The sequence below is a fragment of the Ornithodoros turicata genome, chromosome 10 (assembly GCF_037126465.1).
Source record: "Ornithodoros turicata isolate Travis chromosome 10, ASM3712646v1, whole genome shotgun sequence".
Taxonomy (NCBI): Eukaryota; Metazoa; Arthropoda; class Arachnida; order Ixodida; family Argasidae; genus Ornithodoros; species Ornithodoros turicata.
In genome coordinates this window covers 20929901-20949700 of record NC_088210.1, presented here as the reverse complement: position 1 = coordinate 20949700, position 19800 = coordinate 20929901, and the positions used below count along the sequence as shown (strand labels likewise).

The window sequence follows — 19800 nt, the reverse complement described above, 5'->3', positions numbered from 1 at the left end:
TATTCGGCAGGGTAGGACATTTGCAGTTTCTTTACATACGATTACAGCCCGTCGTTAAATTGATATTGATGAATGGTAATGTATTGATCGTATCGATGATAGATCGGCTTCAGTCGATCCTAAGCCTTAGTGCTATCCGCGCACTATCTGGCTAATCTGGCCAATCTGGCTATCTGAGCTTGCGTGTTTGTTTTGGTGCCCGCACAACCCAAACAATAAGCACGATGTCTACAGTGCTCAGCGGCAAAAGCTTCATGCGCATGTTCCTCAGATATACAGGTGCTGTAACATTTGATACTTTAGTAACCACGGTTTTGATTATTATTTCTTATTCGCAGGTTCACGAGTAAAATGGCAAAGTGGACGTACATTTTTCGCTGCCTTACCCGAAACACACGAAATGCTGCGGAAAAGTTGCAGAGACTTTGCAGATAAAGAGCTAAAGCCCATCGCTGGAATCTTGGACAAGGAACATCGATACCCCAGGGAACAGGTGCTGACCGTTTCTTGTTAACCCGATCTTGTTCAACGCACTTATTTTTGTGTGTTGCAATATATTGGCGGTCTTTAGGCTCATGCAAATTTTCGCTGGGTGGAGACCCCGACGTTGCTCAAAACTTGCTTCATGGCTGCACAAGCTATGAGTCTCCTGTGTCTGCGTCGTCCCTAACTGCCATCAACTGACTCAAAGTAATGTTCCCATCTTCAGATACCCGCCAGCAAACTTATCCCCTACTTCTGTATTAATGAAGCTATGATGATGTCCTATTGTCACATTCTAGGCTGCGAGGTTACCATTGACCTGAGTGGCACTTCCTAATATGTTCGATTACATTCTGTTTAGGTGAAGAAGCTTGGAGAGATGGGCCTTATGGCTGTAGCTGTACCAACAGAGCTCGGGGGAGCTGGCTTAGACTACCTGGCTTATGCCATTGCCATGGAAGAAATTAGCCGTGGATGCGCATCAACCGGTGTTGTTATGAGTGTCAACAATGTTAGTGCACTTTCTTTTTCTCTGTGTCGTAATTTTCTGCTGGATGATCCTGTTGACTCGATAGCACACTGTTTGGTATGAATATTTCTTTCATTTCAGTCTCTGTTTCTTGGTGCCATACTGAAATATGGAACAGAGGAGCAGAAGAAGAAATTTATCTCGCCTTTCTGCACAGGAGAGAGAGTTGGTTGCTTCGCACTTTCCGAACCAGGTATTTGATGCACAGTTTTGCACAGATGCGCTTTTTTTTTCTTTTCATTCTACGTTTATTACATTACGCTTAGGTATCTCGTGTTGCTCGGGTACCCTCCAAACCCATTAGCTTAGATACCTTCTTGCAAAAAGCACGCATCATTTTTCTCCCAGCGCACTTGATGTGTCGTGTATCCATCTCATATTTAGCAGTGTCTACCAACCATAGCATGTATCCACATTTTTCTATGCCTACGTCGCAGAGCGCATACTAATTTCCTAGTATATCATGGAACAAGAATCATGCTATCCCTCACACAATAGCACAGCATCTATATTCCAACCCGTAGTGTTCACAGTTGGACATCCTGATACTATTTGCTAACTTGTTTCGATAGAGTGTTGAGACATTGAACTGACTGTCGTGCCTTTGTGCTGCTACCAGGGAACGGCAGTGATGCAGGCGCAGCCTCTACGACGGCTGTGTTGGAAGGTGACCATTGGAGGATCAACGGCACTAAAGCGTGGATTACGTCGTCATACGAGGGCGAGGCAGCTATAGTAAGTGCGCTGAATCTGAACTGGACGCTATTCTAACACGCGTGGTCACGATGAGCGGTAATTGCCTTCCAGGTGATGGCTACGGTGGATAAGGCGAAGAAGCACAAGGGCATCAGCGCATTTATCGTGCCCATGCCAACACAAGGCCTTACGTTAGGGAAAAAAGAAGAAAAACTAGGAATCCGTGCGTCTTCAACGGCTTACCTGATATTTGAGGATTGTCTCGTTCCCCGAGAGAACCGCCTCGGAGGTGATGGCATGGGATTCAAGATTGCCATGGTAAGTGATGGCCACATTTTGTCTGTCTGCCGACGTCTTTCTCCGTGTTGACTGCATATTGCTTTGTTTTCGTGACACCAATCATGCTTCGCAATCGCCATTGCATTTGCAAGTTGGCCCTTTGCCAATCGCCGTTCATGCGAACCAGGAGGCATAAATCGTCTTCTACCTTTGACAGTGTTTGAGCCATACAAAATTCTTGCGCAAAACCTAATAGTACTGGATTTTATTCTCTACAGAGCGTTTTGGATGCAGGACGCATTGGTATTGCTGGTCAGGCTCTTGGAATAGGACAGGCTGCTCTAGAGTGTGCACTAGAATATTCTGGAAAGCGGCAGTCGTTTAACCAGCCATTACATCAATTTCAAGCTATTCAGGTCTGTTTCCTACAAGCCTCGTGCAAGTATGTGCATGCAACAGAAATATTCTGTAATATTAGACGCTTGTGTGTGTAAATTAAAGATACTACAAAGTGCATGAGATAGCTCCTACATGTCCTAGCTAGCTTCCTGTAAGTTAAGGTAAGTTATTTACCCTAGCTCCCCACAAGTAAAGCTAGGGTAAATACTACTTGAGAATATCATTTGAGAATGTGATAAAGTTGATCCCATACGTGACTGACTGATTCGATTCTGATTTCAGTAACTCAATTGCAAAAATGAAATCTATGCTGCCCTCATAGCTCTTTTTATGAAAAAATCTGTAAAGGATAAAAAAAGTACCCTGTATAGTAGAAAACATTACTATTATTATGCAACGTGAAACGCTCTGTTGTGATACACTAAAATTTAGCAAAGTTTCATGAAACATCCGTAAGTCAATTCAACACCATGACACAAGGCATCATGTTCATAATTTGCCTACGCAGTATTTCGAGCTGCTGGTAATAAATTCCACAACAAAATTGTAATGGAGGTCAAGATACCACACATTCAAGTAATGGCTGCCAGCTTACTTTTTTTATAAAAAATATGCATGCTTTTTTTATATATTTTTCTTGTATGGAATTTAACACATGGCAGAGCTTGGCATTTAGTGCAGAAGAAACACAAGTGTCATTCTGCATGTACTCGTACTATTGAGGGTAATTTATAGCGAAGAGACGACCCTGACTTGCAGATGAAACTAGCCGACATGGAGGTAAGACTGCAAAGTGCGAGACTGCTCACCTGGCGGGCTGCCATGTTGAAAGATGCCGGAATGAAGTTTACAAAGGTACCCTGCAGAAAATATTTTGTGTTCAGGGGTACGTAGTCTTTCTTCTCACCAAACTTTCAGGAAGCTGCCATGGCAAAGTTAGCTGCATCAGAGGCTGCAACTTTCGTTGCGCACCAGGTAAGCACATACTGCACACCTACGCATGCGAGTCTATACGTGTATGTTGTATATACGGTCGCTTGCTGCCCCGTCACATTAGGCAATACAGGTCCTCGGAGGAATGGGGTACGTGACCGACATGCCCGCGGAGAGACACTACCGTGATGCCCGCATCACCGAGATTTATGAAGGCACAAGCGAAGTCCAGCGCATTGTCATTGCGAGCAACCTGCTCAAGGAATATAATGTTGTGTAGCGTTGCATCTCCAACACATGTAGGTACCTGAAACATATTACGCGTTGATATTATGCTGTATTTTTAAACGTGTACATAGGAGAGTACTTCACTCGAACTTCTGGGTGTCTGTGTCCGCGATCGAGCACTTGAGACCTGCTGTGTAAAAGGTACGGTGCTACGTAACAATTTATTATGAAATGTACAAAAATATTTTGTATAACAAAAGTGTTTGGATGACTAGGGATGAATGATATATTATACACATGTAGCGTAAGGAAGGGATGCTCACACTTGGGGTTGCGTTGAGTATGCACGTGGGAACAATGATGATACACTGCAACGTTTGACTTAAATGATCGTTAAGGGTCAGTGCTCAGATGCTTTGGTATGCTGCTGTTCTGGTACAAGGTTTAACTTGACAGAGGTACTGGATATAAAAGTTCAAGCGTACAATGTTCACGAGAAATTACATTAGTGTGTGATGTGGATACAAGTTGTGAATATGAATACAGTTTAAGACACTTAAAATAACTGATGCGTCCTCTACATTGCACATCACGTGGGGGTGCACATGTAAACGAAGGGTAATAGGCACATAAAGTGCACATACATGACAAAGCACTTCACGGACGACAGCTTCTACGAAATTGCAAAATATGCGGGGCATTATAAGATTCTGCAGTACTTAGAGCATCTACGAGGGTCCAGCATCGTGTGGCATGTCTTCCGAGGGATACGGTAATACCACTACAAACCACCTCTTCACCATTACACCGCAACGACCTTGCTTTCGTCGACAGTCACCTTGATGAAGAGAACATTGTCCCGAACGTAGTGGCACCTCTTGAGCATCTCGTGCGACACGAACCGCGGGAAACCAAAGCCGAGCGCGTCTGGTTCCCGGCTCGGCCTCTGGAAATTTTTCCACGTCGGGTCGGGCACGAAGCTCTCGACGATGTTGCACGCCTTCTCGGGATTGGTCGCCTGATCGACCAGAGTGAACGACACCGTGTGCGAGAAGGGCCACTTGAGGAGCGAGTCGTATTCACCGGGCAGCAGCTTGATGTAGACCGAAAGGTGCGTCGATTCTCCCGAACCGTTTCCGTTGAGGAAGAGCGTCGCCATGAGCCGGTACCCGTAAGTGCTAGAGCTGAACGGAGGACTGCAGATCTCCAGGCCTCCTTCCTGCGCTTTGGCCTCGCTCATCTTGTGGGAATAGTCGGAGATCTTCCACAGGAGCGTCCCCGTGACGTTGGTTGTGATGCCGTGCAGAGCCGTGCGCAGTGCAGAGATCTGTTGCTGCTGTCGCGTGATGATCCCACACATCAGCGCCAGGTGGTTTTTGCTGCTCTCCTCCAAGTGTTGTTCCAGGGCGTATTGCGAACCCTGGAAAAGAAATAATTTATTATTATATTATTAATTTTTAAATATATTTTATTTTTAAACATTTTTAAATTTTTATTTTATTTTTAAACATTTTTAAATTTTTATTTTATTTTTAAACATTTTTAAATTTTTATTTTATTTTTAAATATTTTTTAAAATATTTTTAATTATTAGTTTATTATTATTAATATTTTAGCATGACATTTTGTGTTGAACTATACGACCTGGAAATCGAGTTGACATCCGCACGCGACAAACGTGGTATGGAGTGATATCTCATATACGAGTTCGGTGCTATTCGTCCATTCGGTATTAGCAACTCACGAGGCACTCTAGAAACACGTTGCAGATAAAACTCTTCCGGTCCTTTCCCTTTTTTATTAATTTGTCCATGTTATTTTATATCACCTCTGTTATTCTTTGCATGGTCACAACTTTCTTCGTCTATTCCATCTATTACCACTATGAATATGTACAGATTTTTTTTTTATACTTGCATGCTTCAGAAACCTCCCCACATAAAACGCAGGTTATTCACCCCATTTGTAAAAGCCCAGTTCAGTTTTTCCCATCCATTCATGCTTGTTAGTAATAATACTTCATAAGAAGTATATATCCTTTGTTGATTAAAGCAGAAAGCCACCCTTATGGGTGGCGGATGAACAGAACATTATATTCAATGCGAAAGGGGATGTAAACGGAAGACATATCGTTTTGACGATGGTTCTTTGTCCTTGGAGAAACTTCCGGGGACCACCGAGAGACTTCATGAAAGTACGCACATGTCATTTATTTTGCGTATTACATTGCATGTTCAGACATGACATATAGGCTATCAGTGTGTAGCATGTCACAATATGACCCGATTAATGAGTCTACAAATGAATGATGGCAGTTGAATGAAGGTACCTTGAATTTGCATCCTAGTTCTTTGAAAACACAGCGTACCACCGCTGCGGGACAGTGGTCCTTGAGGTGCAGCTCCAAATCTTCCCTCGGAATCTTCGCCGTCTCACATTGGTGGCACTGTATCAGATACCGAGGGCACTTGGGGATGTGGTTCTGTGGGGAAACCAGCGTAGCACTTTCAGTCATGGCTACTCAGTCCAGTGGCGTGCCCCGCCTCCCCCCCAAAAGACATTCGGTTTTCCCCCTCTCTCTCCCCTCGCTACGCGCGTGAACCGGTCAGCCACGCGCTCTTTCACGTGTGATAAGCCCCGCGCGGGATAAGCCCCGAAATACGTCCGCTAAAGAACTGCATGTGTCCCCTATGCCAACTGTTCCCAGCTGACACCGTGATGAAGCCCGCATGAGCTGCGCCATCCCTTCCAATTTAGCCACTGCGGCCGTCTATTTCCGCCTTATTATCGGCGTCTTCTCGGCCGTCGGAACTCGCTTGTTTAACTCCCCGGCCGTCTGGAATTATAACGATCATGGAGGCCAAAGGTCTTCGTCGAGAACAATGGGTACTACCTTCTGCCAACGAGACGGGAGAACGGTGGGAAGCGGAATTTCTCAGGTGCCGCAGCTACGCGTAAAATGTGAGAAAAAAGCGTTTTACACTCCGCGAGATATAGTGCTAATGGTCAGTTCATCATCAAAGTTTGCGTGCGTATGTCCAAGGTCATATGGCGACGAGCGTGATCAGCATTACGATACGCCCATAATTTGACAAGCAGTACAGACGGATGTCCGGTGTTTTGTGCGTCAATCGCGAGAAGTGTTTAGCATTAGAACAGCCCACAACCAGAAATGTGAACCGTCTCGCGTGTTCTGATTCAAAATGATGTTTGTGGTATGAGCGGTCGAGTGTTCCTCTTCCACGTGACACCGTGTATTCTCACGAGCGACATCCCCACTGAATATTCTAGTGGAAGAAAAAGCAAATGGGAAAAAAGAAAAAGAAAGAAACCGCACAACGTAGCAGACGACACTAAAACGGAACCATCGACCATGTCGTCTGCTACGGAAGAGCGCTCGCGTGGCAGAAGCGATGTTTTGTGCATCTTCCGCTGGAGTATTCTTCGGAATATCACTCCCGTGAATACACGGACATATTCTTCAGATACACCTTCGTAAACATCCTCGCGCCTGAGATTTTCGGCTCACAAGGTGCAGTTATGTCTGCCTTTGACACACATGTTTCGTTGGGATGCATATCCATACTCTGCATTTCATGGTAGCATTGTTTTACACCCCTCAACATCTTGACATTTCCCGGCCAAACCTCAGTCGACATACAGCAAATGAAATTTGGACCCTCATTCGTATCCGCCCCAAATCCCGCCCCGTTCTTATTCTCGATGCTTACTCCGGTGTTCCTTCAAAATCCACACCGATTCCCAATGGAGGCGCTCCCATCGACCTTTGACGGCTCTATACCGAAGATGAAGAGACCACCCGCGTTGCGGTGAGATAATCATGATTACCGACTGGCCTACAAACGACCCGTGGCCCCTCGAAAAGCACTGTTTCTACCGTAGAACCCCCATGGCGAAAGAGAGAAACAAGCAAAAAGAACAACATTGTCCGCCTGCTACCTGGAGCAGCGTCGGATTCTTTGTCACGGAGAATAGTAGTTACCTTGAGAGTGTCGAAGACAAATTCCTTCCTGCAGTAGGGACAGGGCACAAGCCTCTTGGCGCATTCGTTGGAGCGGTGTTCCTGCAGTAGCCTTCTGATCACTTTAACGCCACACTTGTTCTCGCAGTACACGGGCTCCAGGGGACACTGGCCCGAGTGTTGCTGCAATGTAAATTTGAATTAAAAAAACAAAAAAATACATGCGAATCAGTTGACCGAAATCGCACACACAAAACACAAAGGGTTGTACCTCGAAATAAAGTGATCGAAATCCCCGTTGCAAAATAAACTACTAGAAATAAACGTTATTTGACTATAAACTGCACAGTCGCGCGCGGGAAACTGCAAACAGCGTGGTGTTCCGTCGTGTCTGCCCTGCTAAGCCTAACGGCCGCTGTCGTTCGCTAAAACGACTTGTTGAATAAACGAGTGGTTAAATAGTGATGCCGTGTTTTCAAACACGGCATACCATGTTACGAAGCAATCGAGCATTCTCATTAATTTTCTTTGTTTCGAGAACGGGAACTTCCAGATCGGGGATTTCGCAACCTGGAATATCGAAGTCCACCCAACACAAAGAAGGCACCATGAGGGCAAGTAGTGTTGTAGCTAAGGGACAACGGCCTCGATCTCACAAAAGTGTCGTCTTCCCTATCTTGCAAACGAATCGACGATTCTTGCCTATCTTGTAAACGAATCGGCGATGCCGTGACTTGAGGCTATACTTAACGTCCAATGGTGGCTACATTTATAATGCAGATCTGGCGACAAATTATGAGGAAGTTGTGTATGTATCAAGTATATTTCCGGAACATTTCGGGTTGCTGTCTTGTAATATGAAATCCTCGCGGTATGATAAGTAATAAAACATCTGACGTGACATGAGATGGAAACCAGGAAAATGAGTTGGTTCTTTTCTGGAAATGTATTCAACATCACATGATGTTGAAACTATCAACTACGTATCAACTATCAAACTATGTAAACTATCAACTTCAAAACTCATCATTCGAATTCAACGTCATAACTTCTCATGTGGGATCAACTTCAAAAGACATAATTCAACGTGATCTTCGAAGAACATTACATCATTGTCCGTGATGTGATGGCGAATGATGTCCGAAATGGCCATCACGAGTGATTCTGCCGGCCTATGGAGATGATGGTGTGATAAGACCAGCACAACCTACAGGGCTAGTCTAGCAAACGCTTCACATTTCGATCGCATATACAGGGTGTTTTTTTTTTTAAATTCGTTACATAATTTTTATTTAAAAAAACTAGCAGAGCAAAATTGATGCCGTTTTTGCAGTTGAGTTATATGGCCAGGCAAACATTCTCTCGAAGAAAACATGTACCTACAAACTAATTACCTAAAATTCATTAATTAACTCTTCAATTAGGGGATTTAGCGCACAAGCGAGTTAACAGAACGGGAGATATTTCTCGTTAAAAACCATTCCATTTTTTAAAAACCCTTAAACGCGCGCGTGTGTTGAAATATCCATAGCTGAGTTTCGCTATGCAAATGAGCCGAAACAAGAACTACACACTTTTCGAGCGCAGAAAGAGCGACAGGCAATCCACGTGAGAGGGCCACGTGCCTTGGAGGGATGGAGCGGATTGGTGTACGAGCGAATCTGTTGGCCATGTCACGTCGAGACTGGGAGGTAGCCGGGTTCGAATCCCGGTGCCGGCTGTGCTGTATGGGGTTTTCCCTAGGTTTTCCTCAGACCCTTTGAGACATGTGTCGGCACAGTTCCCTTAGAAGTCGGCCCAGGACGCACATTCCCCCAGGGCGTTAGTCGTGACGTTGCCCACCTCTGTGAGGCCGACAACGGCGAGCCATTTCACCAGCACTACCACCAGATAAGGCGAAGGTCGCGTCATTTCTGCGCTCGAAAACTGCGTAGTTCTTGCTTCGGCTCATTTGCATGGCGAAATTTATATAATTTATATAAATTTATGGATATTTGAACATATGGCTTTCAACGAGGAATATCGCCCGTTCTATGATCTCGCTTGTGCGCGAAATCCCCTAATGAAAGAGTTAAATAATGAATTTTACGTAATTATTCATCTTGTAGTTACATACTTTCTTCGAGAGAATGTTCGCCTGGCCATATAACTCAACTGCAAAAACGGCACCTATTTTGCTCCGCTAGTTCTTTTTATAAAAATTCTGTAACAAATTAAAAAAAAAAACACCCTGTATATCTAGAGGACGGGGTTTAGCCTACCCCAAACTTTGCAGACTGATAGCCATTCGTCTGAAGTTTCATTCGATATTTTTGCAAGCGTTATGGTCATATGGACAGAAAATTATAAAAATCAAGCAAAATCTCACCCCATGCATTTTAAATAGCCCAACTCACACAAACACCGCCATTTTTTTCTTGTGTCTACTACACAGGTGCTACACAGGATTCACATCACGTCACACAGGTGGCGATGCCTACAGCAATGCGACATGCTGACGTTATGCACTAATCTTCTTCTCTATGGTTGGTGGCGTGACTCCAGGCACCATCTCTCTGTCGTGATATGAAACTGAAGCGCACACAAGAAAAAAATGGCGGATTCCATAGGGTGAGATGTTGCTTGGCTTTTAATTTTTATTTTTTCTACAGGACCATAACGCTCGCAAAAAAAGAAAAAAAAATCCAACAAAACTTAAGACAAATGTCTGCAAAGTTTGGGGTAGGCCAAACCCGTCTTCAATGTTTACTATGCGACCTTGACCGAAATGTGAAACGTTTGCTAGACTAACCCTGTGCCCTGTAGGTATATAGAAAGGTAAGGAATCTAAGAAAGCCGGTGAGGAAATGTTCAAAGAAGAGCCTGAGAACGAGGGCTGCCGATATTTCGGACAGAGACTGTTATTCATGGCGGCTCGTCTCCATATATAGCTGCGGCCGCCAAACAACGGTCGTGGTTGGCGAACTCTGACTACATCACGATTCGCCAGCGATCAAGTTTTGTTTCAAAATAGGCGATGTAGCGACCGTGCCGTAAGACGCAGACGACAGGTCGAGACGTCACGAAGCAGACACCAGCGAGTTTCGCCTCCCTGCCGTTGTGTGGCGCGTCGCCGTTCCCAAATTAAAGAGAAGCGATTAATGGAAGCCATTGTCCGCGGCTTAAGTGCAGAGAAAAGCCCCAATTAGATGGCACATTCTACCAGTGGCCATCGGGGCGAATCTGCTGCGCTTCGGTGCGGACAACTCCGTCCGTCGTTTCCGTTGCCTGTCTTTTTTTTCTCTTCTTCTTCTTCTTCATCTCGTTATGCGGCTTGAAAGAAAATGTGTATTGTATTCCATGGGCATCTAGTCTTGCACCTTATGATGCGTGTACGCGCATAGATTTCCCATCCCCCCTCCCTATCTCCGTAACAATGGCTCATTACCGCCATGATGCTTTCGCCACTGCCGAGGGAACGACCAGACGAAGAAAAAGGTTCTTTCATTGTATGTCCGGTCTTGGCTGTCTGGCAGCACCTTCGAATAGGTCCATAGAATACAGAAGAGGTGCCCATCGAATTAGTTGCCAACGGTTATACTTTCTGTGTGCCTTCTTTGACGATAATCAGTGCTCGACTAATATATACTTCTGCACTGCCTCTTGCATTCCTTACCGACATTTGATTCGAAATATATTCCGCAGGTGGTGTTTCCACAGACCTGTGTGGTTGTGTCTTATCTTTGCGAACAGGTGCACCCTACTTGCAACATCGTTGCGAAAAAAAAAAAAGCTGTCTTTTTAGTGCGGATGACCGGCCCCTGCGGCCCACTACGTGGTAAGAAGGACGACGCAAACAATACAAGGTCGCTTTAAGATACACAGAATAGGGTGACTTTATCTGATCAGGTAATTAATAGGGTAGCCTAACCTATTCGCTGTCTCTAGCCGCTTTGTAGTCGACCAAAACGCCGCCATTTTGTTTCAATCGAAATAAGTGTATGTGGAACAAAACCCTCGTTTTGCAGACCTCAGTTCGCATTCGACAGCAATGTTGACCGACTGCTTGACTTCACTCAAGTCTGAGCTTTTATGGAAACGCGTGGCCTCACAGCAGGACGTGGGGCGCAAGTGCAAAAAAAGCAGATGGTCGCGTGCCAGCTGTCTTTCAATGTGCGTAGAGGAATGCACGCCAGGTGCCGCAGCTGTCTTCGTGTACGCCCTGGAGACACGCGTGTCGTGCCGCCTCGGCGGGCACGGCTAGAATTTTTGAACATTTGAAATGAATGCACGAGAAGGTTGGAAAGGTCTCACACAGCACCTATGCCACAACAGTTGTTGTAAGATGTCTGTGTAATAGGTTGTGAACAAAAAAAAAAAAAAAAAAAGAAGTCTCCATATACGAGCTTCATAAACTACATTGTTCGAGCTCTAGCCTAGCTAATACTCCACGGGAAAAGTAACTGATCTGATGCTGGAACGCACACAGAGTGAAGAACACAAACATAGCTCAAGGTACCATGGTACACTCTAAGAAAACAAGGAGTAAAATGGGGAGTACTAATTGCAGTTTCTAGTCCCTTAGATCGCAATTACTCCCGCAATTTAGTCCCCTAACCCCAACATTTACTCCCCAGGACTGCAAATAGTCACTCAACTACGCGAATGGTCTTCAGAATGCAGCAGTCCACGTGATGTGATAAAGAAAAAAAAAAAAAGGGGATGTGAGTCAATTTGATGGCACAAGGATGTATAACTCAGCTAACTTAACAATTATCCACCCATGCAGAGTAAGAAACAGTTTGCTCTTCTTTCTTCGCAAATTGTGCCCTATGTACGTCGCAAGATTTTATATCACTCGATATATCACGGTTGACGGTTTGATTCAAACTATTTTCATGCACACACTCGAATTATGTACTTGTGACTCTTAAAACACAGCGCGAAATGCAGCCTCAACTCTGTGACATTCATTTACTCCCGCAAGGGACTATTTTTTGTAGAAATCCATTTAGTCCCCAAAAGGAGTAAAATTACTCCTTCCCCCCCCCCCCCCCCCCCCCCCCCCTTAGAGTGTAGTCGTGGAAGATTGAAACGTGGCAGTCGTCAAAAAAAAAAAGTCCTACAGCGCTGCAGGAACCGAACCGCGAACCTGTTGGTTGCCCATTGACCATTACATACGCTGGCAGGGTTTACCGACGCTTTTCGTCGCTATATACCCCCTAATTCACGAAAAACTATTCGTTAGGTGAGTCAGCCCACATTTGTGTGACTATATACACGCAGCACGTGCCGCCAGGATAACGTGGGCGATAATTCCGACCACCTGGGGTTCTTTGGACGTTATTGTACTTCGTTAATTGTTTTGCATGCAACGATACGTTTCAACACCGCTCTCCAGTGCCATGTTCCACACACGCAGAAATCGCTAGAGCGTCGACGCGCGCGCTGGCCGGAACCGTATATCGTTTCGAAATGAAGTTCGCTCTCTCTCAACATCAAGGTCGACCTAAAACTTCCCCGCGAACGCGATGAAACACCAGTCTCTCCGTAAACTTGCTCGAACTGCAAATGGTATACAACGGTACAACTTGAAGAGGCTTTTGTATATGCAGCTCAGATGACGGGCGTTTCGATAAAAGCGAGTCAAGATCACGCTAAAGAAACATCGGCCGGTGAGCAGCTGCAAAATCGGCATTCCATCGAGCATTGTGTCATCCGGTGGCTTTTTTTTTAAAGAACGCCTCTATCCGAATGTTACGCAGCGAGGCTGCACTTAAAGGTCATGGAACCACATCATATAATAGCACAGCGGGGGACGGTGACGCAGACACGCTAACAAATACGTGTATACGTAGTATATACGTATATATATAAACAGAAAAAAGGAAATATATATATATATAGACACACACAGGGGAGGCGGGGGAGAAAGGACAGAAAAAAAGAAGAAAAAAAGTCGCTCAGTTGTGGTGCGTCGCCCCAGGAATGTGGCCATCTGCTCCGTATATAAACCGTATATGAACCCTGACGTGTGTGTACACCCGTCTCATTCTGGTCCTGTCTGATCCAGATCAGGCCTAGCTATACACAGTTTACCAGCAAATTTGTTAATATACAAAACATATTATAAAGAGGGACAGAAAAAAAAAAAAAAAAGGAAAAAAGCTCCTTGGCATGTCGTTTTTACGCAAGAACATCGGGGGAACCAGAAACCCGGTTTCCTAATAACAATCTGGGCCGCTGCGACAGGGCGTGTTTACGATGAGTTTTCGTCATGTGGGTCGTAGCATCGTAACGTCTGATATAAATAAACAAAACGTGCACTATCACGTGAGATATCAGACCACGTGTAATAACCATGAAACTGTACTTTACATGTACTTACTTCCTACTTTACTTACTACTTCACGATTACTTTATGTAACGTACCCTGCAGATCGCGTTATGCGGGAGTTATTCATTCATCATCTGCTTGAACGAAGTATTTTCCCATGTTTTCGAGAAACCAGAGCACCAGCTTTGAAAGATCCGCACTCAAAATATGTAAACGCGATACTTTCGGAACGCAGAAATACAAAAACGACATCACTTGCGACGCAACGTTTCTCGCACGATGTGATATCCATCCTTCCTCTTCTCCTGTTTCTAAATGTAGCTTGACGTTTTGCAGTGGTCGCTATAGTCTTGCGAGCAATAAGCGAACACTATTATAGTTTCACGCGGTCAGTGCCTAATACCCGTTATAAAGGACGTCTTCGGCGATGAATCTTCCATGTCTGGGTGGAGCGGCTCAAGACTTGGCAAAACGGAGCGGTAAAAGGTGTTTGACTCGTGTGTCTATATGCCATTGTGCGGTGCATGTGCCACCCTAATGACAGGGTGGGTGGAATGCGCCCATTGTGAATGCGCCTTGACGAACGAATATATGAGAAGAACCCTCAATTTCACAGGGCGCATTGTCCATTTCGATCGAGGTACACTTTTTTGCGAGTGCTATCAAGTGCCTTCAACAAACGTTGACCGTTTTGCTCTGGGAGAGACGCGCCAGCAACGTTCTTCTTGCCTTTGCGATTGTCCATTTCAGTGATATAGATAGTTACTTCTCTCATCTTCGTATCAAGCCGCGTTTAGAGACAGTAGAGGAACGCCAGGCTAGAAGCAGAACACGCCTGCCGTTTATACACATGAACGACATCCCTACAGAATATTCTAATGGAAGAAAAAGCAAAAAAAGAAAAACTGCTCTCGGGGAGGAAGTTATTCCGCCGCGTCTCATGTTGAGCATTCGCACGGCGCCGGAACATCGGAGCTGACGCTCTGCGCACATCGCAGACGACACAATGGGCGTAAACAACGAGAACTAGCCGAGGCAGGCCATAAACATGGACGACACAAACACGTAATCCTCCAACGCCCAGAATCAACGAAATCAAACAACTCAGGATTTCAGGACAGCTGGGGATTTCGACTGACACCACCGCCGCAGCAGACGACATAAGAGCTCGAACACATACGATATGGTACCGTTCGTACAGAAGGCAGGACAATACTTAGGTAATGGGCTGCTAATTATGAGCAGAGTTCGAGGGAACTCGTTACTGTAACTAAGTTCCTTTTTTGTTTTGTGTGTGTGTGTGTGTGACCTGTAACTCAACTCGCTAGTTTTGCGCCGTTGTAACTTTCAGAGGAACTCGTTTCTTTTTCAGGTAACTTTTCCAAAGTAACTTAAGCTAAGCTCCAAGTTACTTTTAATTCGCTTTTCACTCACGTCCACTTATATTACTGCTTTCTCTCCGGTTCTTCCGTGGCATTTTATGTCATGTAACGTGATGTTCAGTCAGTGACAGTATTCTGTTCAGGAAGTAAGAACTGCTGCTATTGAAATGAAGCTGAACCATTGTGTGCCCCCAGGGAATAAGATGCAAAGCGTTCGAATTGTTGGACATAAACGAAAACTCAACGCAGGCAACTCACAGTCGATCTCAACTGCTCACACGCGCTGCACCTGTGTAGTGCTGTTTTGTGTCCGAAGTAACTTGGGAGTAACTCGTTCTAGTTACGTTTCGGACTGAATCACTTCGTTATTAACTTAGTTACGTTTTTCACACGGTAACTTATCTCTTAAGAGTTCCTCTTGACGGGTAACTTCTCGATCTGTGATTATGACGCCATTTTGACGCCTTCTCTAATTGAAATTGAAGATGCAACACGAATTTGAGGCTGAGGGAAAAATGAAGAACGTTTGCCAAGGCGCGTGGACTCTCTCGTGGGAAACCGTCCGTTTCCCTCTGCCTGTTCCGCTAACCCGGTCTCTTTTGCTGAGAAGAACCGGATAACAGCAGCATCGAAATGAAGTAGCTTCGCCGGAAGGGAGGAGAGCTATTCCTCGCCGGGAGATGTTACACGATGTTTTCTTTCTGCGGGTATTTTCTAAAATTAGAGAGTAGAAAGGGCCATGCTCCCACGAGCACAGCTGGCAACAGTGGCGCAACAACACGAACGCGTTTCGCGTTCACGCTTTCGATACGACATGAACGAAATGTTTTCTTCTTCTTCTTCTTTTTTTAGCGCTATTTTGGAAAAGCATGCGACAGTTCAAATGAAATTATCTGCTACAGCTCCACAATTTTGCATGTCGGAAAGGCTCGTATGGCGCAGGATGTCTCAGGAAGCGGAAATGCGATGAAAAGAGTTCGCAAACCGCCGGTACAACATGCGCGTATCCAAAAGCAAAGCATGACGCGCTAAATTCCTTCATCGTCTTCGTGCAGACACATAAAAGATCCCGACGCTGCGTTGTAAGCAGGCCATTTACTTCTCACAGCTCAATCGCCACAATGTCCCGAGCGTAAAATACATCCGGTGTAAACGCAGAACAAAACAAGCACCGGATCGCTTGTCCACCGTAAATGCCGTTGACGATGGACGGCACTTTTCCTTGCTGCCCGAACGCAGGAAGTGTCTTCGCGCTCCCGTGACTTTCGCGGTTGTTCAACCGTGCAAAGCTTCACCAACCAGCTGTGCGATGCCCTACTTGTTATTTCAGAGTCTTCATGCATGGGATAACAAACGATCTGCGTATGCAATGAGATCGGGCGATCGCGTGGATGTATGCCTACTGCATGAAGACCTGGCAATGTTTACTATAGGGCGGTGTGAAATGTCATCCATTCGGGCTGATCGGCTGTTATCCGCTGAACAGTTGTGTCAGTCCCTCCATGTCACGTCCAATTAGCCAATTGTCGAATTAACCAATTATTCAATAAATAATTGAATGAAATATATGAGAATCTACGTAGCAGAGCACACCAGTTGTTGTTGTTGCTCTATGGCCTCTTCGGCCTTAACAACCCTATCAAATTAACGAATTAACCAATTGACGTGCATAATTGAATCATTGGATAACTGAAAGAAATATAAGATAATCTATACGTAGTGAAAACGGAATGCCCGTATTCGTGGCACTTTCCTCGCTATGTACACTTTCTTTGTCACCCCCGACGATACAAACGGAGGATGACCTCCGTTCAACTCTGCTGTTGCTCTATGGCCTCGTTGCCCATAACAACCCTCTCAAACATTAAGTCCACCCACGGGGATGGGCGGTTTAAGTTACGTCCGAGGTGAGCCACAGTTCCGCCTTGAACCTCATCTGCTCCTCAATATTCCTTGGCTGTCGGATAGCGTCACAGAAACGCTCAGATCCTTGAGCAGCGGTTCAATATGGTTCATACTCAATGGTATATGGTGGACACATATTTGTTTTTTCTACTTCGCGTGTCGGAGGCGGCAGAAAGAATTATAAAAGGAATTTCGCTTTCAAACCCAAGTCCATATCGGAGGTGTGTGGCAACGTTGAACAATGGCCGACTTTGAACAATGTAACTCGGACGAAACTCTCGAATGCATTGTAATTTTGTAGCACAGCAGTGAAAAAAGAAGAAAAGAGAACGAATAATAATAATTCTCGACCGCGCTGTCACGAGAGAGCAATTTCACGGAATTTTCAGCAAATTCATACAACCTTGTACAGTTCTCAAAGCGAGCAAACGGTTGACGAGGAGGCGCGTTCGTGACACGGACAGTAAAATATGTAAAACGCTTTCGTTTTCGCGACCTGAGATACCCGCGAAAAGGGCTACATTCGCAGCCCTGAAATCGCGAATGCTGGACGCTAAAATTCGTGGCTCAATTGGCGCACTTCGTAACAAAACGCGACATTGCAGCTGGCACGTTTATCAAAGCGACATTGCACATGCTTGTTTTATAAAGCAGATCAAATGCTTACCACTATAATTCCTACAACCAACGGTAAAGATAAAGTTCGCAATTCCAACATAGTTTTCGAAATGACAAACCTTGCTAGACCATTTTCGCGTACAGACTTCTAAGAACTTCCGAACAAGAAGGGTATTACGGTGTACCTCAAAAGCACGATGCGGCTCAATGCAAATCGTGCACTCGGTGTCGTCTGCTAGAATTGGGCATGCGAGGGCATGCAACTAAACATGGGAGAGTCCTTGGCATCGGTAGCACATGATGTGAAAAATGTTTACGCAGCCTTTTTGTAAAAGGAATGCCACGAAATATGTCTTCAGGATAATGAACAAGGACAAAAAGCGACTTCGGAATAGCCGCTGCTGTTTGCTAAAGTTTTGCTCATTCGTATACAGTCAAACTCCTTTATAGCGAACACCTTTTTAACGAAAATACCACTACAGCAAAATTTTTTTGCGGTCCCGCTGGAACCCTATAGGTCCAATAATGGGCATCCTTTTTAGCGAAAATACCTTTACTGCGATTTTTTTTTTTTTTTGCTGTCCCCTGAGTTTCGTTGTAAAGGAGTTTGACAGTATATAAAGAAAACGACAGTGAGTGTAGATGACTATACTGACTTGAGGTCTATGGCTATCACGGGCGGATATAGGGGGGTCGATTGAGCTCCTCCCAACACCATACATTCATCAAAACCCTGGATTCGCCCTGATGGTTAACATATACAGTGTGGTTGCTCTAACGTGTCTAGAAATGTTATTTAAAGCGAGCGATAAAACAGAAACGAGCGCTACTTTTCAGCTACTTGATTAAGAAACAGGTGCTACTAGTGAAGCAGTACCTGTTTCTTACTCAAGTAGCAGAAAAGTACCACCTGCTTTTCTTTTATCGCTCGCTTTAAACATAAATTCTGGACACGTTAGCGCAAACACCCTGTATATTTCGCCTAAATAGACAATATTTATACAATATTTAGAACCCATGTGAGCAGGACGCCCGTTATGACATCAAATGTGATTACTAATGAATGGAAAAATGATTTCTGATTGGTTGGTTGCGAAAACTAAAAAGGAAACTACAATATATGCATAAAAAAAGAAGAAGAAAAAGAAAGTGTACACAGCTTTCGGACATGCGGCCCCTTACACGAGTTGTTCACTACGAATATGTAAATGAGCTAATGAAACATGCGAGGGCACATTTGGGGTATATTTATAAGTTTTCTGTAGTTATAAAAAAATAAAAAGAAGAGAAAGGAAGAAGTTAACTCTTGGAAACATACTTGGAAACGTACGCTCACACTAAAAGAGAAAATGTTGCTGGAACATGAGTTTCTGACAGCATGTCACTTGACGCAGGGAGGTAGCGAAGGTTTTTGAACTATTGACAGACTTGTCAAAAAGGATCCGCCCGCAGCATTGATAGAAAACGGAATAAACCTTACCTGAATTCGTTCAGATCCAAAGGTTTTACATATGGGACATCTTTTTGCTGGTGAAGGCCTCACAGGAAGGATAAGATGATCCTCTGTGTCCCTGCGGGACGGCATCGTGCAGTTGCACAACTGCTCCGGCAGCGATCAAAACACATCTGTCCACATGCCAACGGCGGCAAGATGCGCTAGGTGAACCCACGCATGTAAAATCAAAACACCACAGACTATCCGCTGGGAACGAGGCTATCTCCGGAACGGGAAGTCGCGCTCATGCATGCAGTGATCTCCTGTTACATTTTTTGTTCACCGGGGAAACCGAAAATAAATGAATATTTTCATGTGGATGGTAGCCCTTTGCCCCGTGTGGCCTTTGATGTGAACTTGAACCTGAATAACGCCTACGTAGTAACTTTATTCAAGCACATAGGACGCTGAATTGGATGAAGTACTTTGTCCACTTTGAAGAGGCCGATTGGCATGTTTCTCGATTTCGAATGAACCATACTTTCCCTAATTATAACGCATCATTAATTTCATACACCAACTTTTGAGCACAAACACATGTTTCTGTTCCTTGTG

The 19800-nt window shown here is 44.8% G+C and overlaps 2 protein-coding genes across 3 annotated transcripts; one reads left to right on the top strand and one right to left on the bottom strand.

The window, feature by feature from the left end:
- Positions 1–131: 131 nt before the first annotated feature.
- Positions 132–3821, top strand: LOC135370960 (short-chain specific acyl-CoA dehydrogenase, mitochondrial-like). Its single transcript, XM_064604905.1, has 10 exons — positions 132–279; positions 339–493; positions 845–994; positions 1094–1205; positions 1632–1747; positions 1820–2026; positions 2266–2403; positions 3146–3241; positions 3305–3361; positions 3444–3821. The coding sequence occupies exons 1-10, from the start codon at positions 225–227 to the stop codon at positions 3597–3599; spliced, it is 1242 nt and encodes a 413-aa protein (XP_064460975.1). The 5' UTR covers positions 132–224; the 3' UTR covers positions 3600–3821.
- LOC135370961 (TNF receptor-associated factor 4-like) lies at positions 3743–19375 on the bottom strand. 2 transcript variants are annotated; one of them, XM_064604907.1, is made up of 4 exons: positions 19231–19375; positions 7551–7712; positions 5847–6029; positions 3743–4967 (listed from the first exon to the last, which is right to left on the bottom strand). In XM_064604907.1, the coding sequence occupies exons 1-4, from the start codon at positions 19333–19335 to the stop codon at positions 4350–4352; spliced, it is 1068 nt and encodes a 355-aa protein (XP_064460977.1). In that variant the 5' UTR covers positions 19336–19375; the 3' UTR covers positions 3743–4349. The 2 variants fall into 2 exon arrangements, with proteins under 2 accessions (XP_064460977.1, XP_064460976.1); XM_064604906.1 differs by having other exon boundaries at positions 5877–6029.
- Between the last annotated feature and the right edge of the window lie 425 nt (positions 19376–19800).

Bases quoted from the DNA above. Each gene is read 5' to 3' on its own strand.
- LOC135370961 (XM_064604907.1), bottom strand. From the start codon at position 19,335: ATGCCGTCCCGCAGGGACACAGAGGATCATCTTATCCTTCCTGTGAGG. The intron at 7,713-19,230 runs GTAAGGTTTATT...TTTACATTGCAG, and splicing joins TTGGATCTGAACGAATTCAG to CAACACTCGGGCCAGTGTCC. The intron at 6,030-7,550 runs GTAACTACTATT...GTTTCCCCACAG, and splicing joins TTGTCTTCGACACTCTCAAG to AACCACATCCCCAAGTGCCC.
- LOC135370960 (XM_064604905.1), top strand. From the start codon at position 225: ATGTCTACAGTGCTCAGCGGCAAAAGCTTCATGCGCATGTTCCTCAGA. The intron at 280-338 runs GTGCTGTAACAT...TCTTATTCGCAG, and splicing joins CATGTTCCTCAGATATACAG to GTTCACGAGTAAAATGGCAA. The intron at 3,242-3,304 runs GTACCCTGCAGA...CCAAACTTTCAG, and splicing joins CCGGAATGAAGTTTACAAAG to GAAGCTGCCATGGCAAAGTT.